The sequence below is a fragment of the Morus notabilis genome, unplaced genomic scaffold (genome assembly GCF_000414095.1).
Source record: "Morus notabilis unplaced genomic scaffold, ASM41409v2 Scaffold2332, whole genome shotgun sequence".
In the NCBI taxonomy this organism is placed as follows: Eukaryota; Viridiplantae; Streptophyta; class Magnoliopsida; order Rosales; family Moraceae; genus Morus; species Morus notabilis.
In genome coordinates, this window is record NW_010361318.1 from 22,051 (window position 1) to 27,025 (window position 4,975).

At 37.0% G+C, this 4,975-nt stretch overlaps 1 protein-coding gene across 1 annotated transcript in view; it reads right to left on the reverse strand.

Moving 5' to 3' along the window:
• The window catches only part of LOC21385727 (probable apyrase 6), a 5,843-nt gene extending 2,970 nt beyond the window's left edge, over positions 1–2,873 (reverse strand). The window contains exons 1-4 of the mRNA XM_010099311.2: positions 1,873–2,873; positions 1,197–1,309; positions 780–887; positions 338–392 (exon numbers count right to left, since the gene is read on the reverse strand). Coding sequence (XP_010097613.1) covers positions 338–392; positions 780–887; positions 1,197–1,309; positions 1,873–2,509 — 913 coding nt within the window. The 5' untranslated portion in view covers positions 2,510–2,873. The remainder of the gene's footprint in view (positions 1–337; positions 393–779; positions 888–1,196; positions 1,310–1,872) is intronic.
• Positions 2,874–4,975: the final 2,102 nt, after the last annotated feature.

The window sequence follows — 4,975 nt, forward strand, 5'->3', positions numbered from 1 at the left end:
TAATAATAGTTTTATTGTATTATATTAAATATAATAATAAATATACATTATTTTGTAATTATATATATTATATTATAATATAATATAATATCGTCGTAATTTTTTATTATTTACAATAATTCAACCTCATAATTTACCAAATGTTATTACACTGATTTTGAAACCATTATAGCTACTATAATTATAGTTTACCAAACACTCAGCTGCTTTTTGTAATAGCTGCTTCTTCCTTCAGCACAACTAAAAGTAATTTTTCCAAAATCTACAGCACTACCAAACTAAGCCTTGTAATTCAGCACAAATGAACAATATTTTAAGGAAAAGCATGTTTCTTTACCCAAATTAAACTCTCCCGAAGTAAGTGCTTCCCTCAATGAGTCATAAGCAACATTCTGCAAAGGGCAAAATCAAACTAGTTAAAACATCTAAACCATATCTTAGCTCCTTAATAAATTTCATCCAACAGAAATCTTGGAAGAAAGTTACTGCAATTAAAGTGGCCAACCCTATTTCACACAGACACGAAAATCATCAAATAGATTGGTTCAAGTAAACTCAAAGAAAAATAGTCACGTTTTTTTATCCAGAAACAACAGGCAAGAAACTAAAAGATAATGTTTGGAAGTTACTTCATAAAAAAAAAAAGAGAAAAACCATGTCTTTCCTCAAAGTAAATGCAAAAGATTTGATTCACATCAAACCTAGACATTTTACTCATTTTGTTAAGATAAGCATGTTGATAGACAAATACACACAATTAGAAAAAAATTGACAATTACCTGACCAAAATGAAGAAAGCTATGACTGTAGAGATTGTAAGTAATATTCTTAAATGTAACAACTTGGGAATACTCGGAAGGCATTGGCTCATTAGAAACGAAAGTGACCTGCAATAAGAGCACACCAGACATTCATATTAATAGCATCCATTATCAACTGCTTCCACACCATGCGATCCAAGAAAAAATTTATAGAATTCCTTCTTCGGAGTTTGGACTAAAGGGGAAAGGTGTGTGTCAGAACTTGATTCTTAAATTATAGCCTACTCTAGAGGCATGCTTTGAATTTTCACTAAATGAACTTGCAATTATGCAGTGGTGAATTGGAAATATAACTTGAATGCTGAATCATGATACTATGAAAATAGAATTCCCCCATTCGAGGAGATTAGGCAAAGAAAGAAAGTGGGACTAAACCTGGGCAGAAGCTCCACCCAGTTCAATAATTCCAGTAGTCCGAAGAGGATCGCCTCCAAGAGAACCAAGGGCATAGTTTGCGACAACCCAAGCATACATCCCTTCATCAGAGCCTAAGACAAATGAAGATTTCAAAATTAAGCCTCTTGAAAGATGCTCAGAAACAAAAAAATGAACATTAGGATGGTCAAGATAAAATTAACCCCCGAATTCCAACTACCAGTTTAAAAATGGGTTCTTCTTTCAACAAGAACCATAAAAACTATACACAACATAAATAACGCAGTTTTGCAAATATGTTGGATAGGTGGTTTAGAAGTCAACTGACTAAACTGATAAACCCAACAAAGCAAAGTTTTTCCTGGTCTTCAATGAGATACTGAACCTAAGAGATTATCAGCGATAGCAAGGAAATGACAAATCTCAAGAAGCTTGCCCCAGATTCCAGGTGTTCTACTCTAATGGAGATCCAATACTTAAACCAACAGACTCCAAACAAACACAATTCAAGCAACAACAAATATCACATTCTCTTTTCCTTCACTTTCCACCGTTTCTAAACATCAAACAAACTCGCATTTTGATAAATAACTTGTGCATTACGCATCCATAAGCCCATTTCTATCATATCTAAATTCCTCAACAGAAAAGAGTTTCAAAGAAAAGAAAAGCATACCGGTGATCACCGAAGCCCACTCGTCCCGAAACTTAAACCCGGAATCCCTAATCTTCTTTCTACACGAATCCAGAATCCGATCCCGAACCTCCGAATCCAGCAACCGGAGCCCCGCCGTGGCCATCAGCCTAACATCAGTCTCCCTCCATAGATCCTTTGGAACCCTCCCCTTCCCAAACTCGAGAAGCTCCGTCAACGACCCGCCCGCTGACTCCGGATCCTCCGAATACGCCGAGAGCCCCGGATTAACCCTAAATGACGCCAGTCCCTCGCCGCTGAAATCGAACGCCGCGGTCCGATCCTCCGCCGCCGAAACAACCTCGTACTGGAACACGTGGATCCGCGTACCGGTGCTGCCGCCGTCGATGACGATCCCGTACCGCCTCTTCGCGATGCCCCGCGAGGCCCGGGCCTGGACGAAGAAGTAGCAGAGAAGAAGAGCGAGGGCGATCGCGAGCGAGAGGAGGATGAAGAAGAGGCCGGATTTGGAGGCGGCGGCGGAGGAGAAGGAGTGCTTGGGGTGGTGGGCCCGGGAGAAGAGGTTGGATCGGGTGGCGGGTCGGACGGGGAGCTTTACCGGATCCATAGGAGGAGGTCTTGAATGAACGACCCGCTTACGGGCATTCGACCGTCGCATTCAAGAGGGTGGTGGAGATGGAGATGGAGAGGAGAGAAAGCACGAAAGTCATGTAATTGTAAAGAATTCTTCTTTCTGGAAAAAAAAAAAAAAAAAAACAATAGATTCTGTTTCTTTTTTTTTTTTGTTTTGAATTTTTGATAGATCGGAGAAGGAGAGGGCAGTCGTCCAGCTTTCGCCCTCTCTCTCTCTCTTCGGGGTCTGAAGTCTGTGTCAAACCTCTCGCCTCTCGTTGGTCTGATCGGTATAGAAGACGTTACGGTTTTTTTTTAAATTATTATTATTATTTTTTGTGTTTCTCTCTCTTTCTGAAAAGCTGCGCGTAAGAAAACACTCGTCGTTCGTTCCCCTCCTTTTCACTTTTCACGTTTGGCCGGTTTGAACCCCTTTTTTTTTTTTTTTTTTTTTAATTTTTTTTTTTTTTAATTTTTTACTCTTTTCTAATTTTTTAATTATCATTCATTTTTGTATTAATCATTACATGCCCCCGAACTTTTTTGTTTATAACGGTTTGGTCCCTGATTTAATTTTATAGACAAAAATCTCCCTCGAGTTAAATTTTAGTAGCATCAATGATCCTTATCATCGTCAATCCCTTGTAGTTATTGAGGGGGATTTAATTTAGAGACCGCTAATGGCGTTAAAATTTAAATGAGAGAAATTTTGGCCATACAATTAAATTAAGGACTAAATCATCATAAATGAGCCCGTTTAGTTTATGGATTAGAACCATGAGATTATAACCATTTTCGATTTACTTGTGTTTTTTTGTGAGAGAAAATACTGTAACGAATTATGAACTATAATTCGAATCAGATTTCGAATTCTCCAACTAAACGAGCTCTAAAAGTTTAAGGACCATCATACACTGGCACTTCTTTTTTCGAAAGGATGAAATTACCATCCTAATACTCGGAGCATTGATATATCGACGACGGGCTACAAGACTAACTCGATAATGCTCTGGACTTCGGAAGAAATTGTTGCTAGCTTTACTGAAGGAGAAAAGCAATTGTGACGTAAAGTAGTGAGTGTTTGCCAAATTACATGTATTAATTTTATTAAAAAGTCTTTACTTAAATAATTACATACTATTAGTTCTCAAATTATGAGTATTATCACTTTCATCGATGAACGTTTTACTTTGATGGCTACTGCTAAAGTTTTTCTAGAGATGTTAGTATTATTTTTTTGTCACTTTTTAATCTCTGTATTTATTGTTTAACATGTCTTAAACTGCAGAGGGTGATAGAAAAAGTGACGTTAGTATTTTTTAAAAAAAAAAATTTCAGCAACAATTTTGGTTTCTAACTATATCGGTTCCCGTCTCCTTTTCACATACACTACAGTAACTTTATAGGTGACCAGTCGCGCACCCCTTCAATTTGGGTAATTCATTCGCCGTTGCGCGGCCGCCGATGGCAAGTGACCATGAATCACGACTTGTGATATATGGCTAGTCCTAGTTTTAAGGGAAAATTGGCTTCCAACGTAAATAATAATAAAAAAGGAGGAAAATAATACAAGATTCCTCCATTTTCTTTCTAAATTATGCAAGAATTCGGCTACACAGTAAAATTGGCCCAAGCTGAGGAGAGCAAGGGAAAAAGTTTTTAGCCTGTGAGCAGTTTCAAAGTTTGGACCGAGATACGAGCATTTTGAGCCCAAAAGAACACTTTTTATCTTGCTAATCAAGCCCAAAAGAATACTTGAAGGATACAGGACACACATTGTCAAATACAAACCAAGGAAAAATGCTTAACTAAAGGTCAAGGTCGAACTTGGATGGTGCAATACAAGATAGAACATACAGAAAACTAGTAAATACGCTTCTTTTGAATCACCTTTGCTTGGTAGGGTGGAAAAGAGAGAGGAAAAAAAATAGATAAAGGATTTTGAAAAGAAAAATGAAATTTTAAGAAGTTTGCTAAAGAGAAAATGAAGAAGAAAGAAAAATAAAAATTTATAGGGTTACTAATTTTTAATCATTTCAACTTTCGAAAGAAAATAGGAGAGAAAAAGTTAGTATTACTGTAAAATGCCTTAAATTTAACATTTTCTTTTCACTTTTCTTCCTCTTCTACCAAACAATATTAAAGAAAATTATTTTACTTCTCTTTCTTTTCTCTTTTCTATCCATCCTACCAAGCATAACATTATAGTTTTGTGCTCTTATCTTAAAATTCTTTCTTTCTTTAAGTTATATATAAATGCGGAAATGAGGGTAACAATTTTACAACATATATTTAAGAAAATGCATAAGTTTTTATATGCTCTTTGCTAGAAGGGCTTTCATCTAGATCTACCATAGATATATCTTGTCGTTTATTTGCCAAGGCCCTGTGGTTTTCCCGTTGCAATGGCTTTAGATAGGATGCTATCAGTGGCCAGCCACGTTGGGCCGGGGGGCAGCTGCCCTCCCCACCCAAATGTCTCCTTTACATCTCAAGCCCAATATATATATAT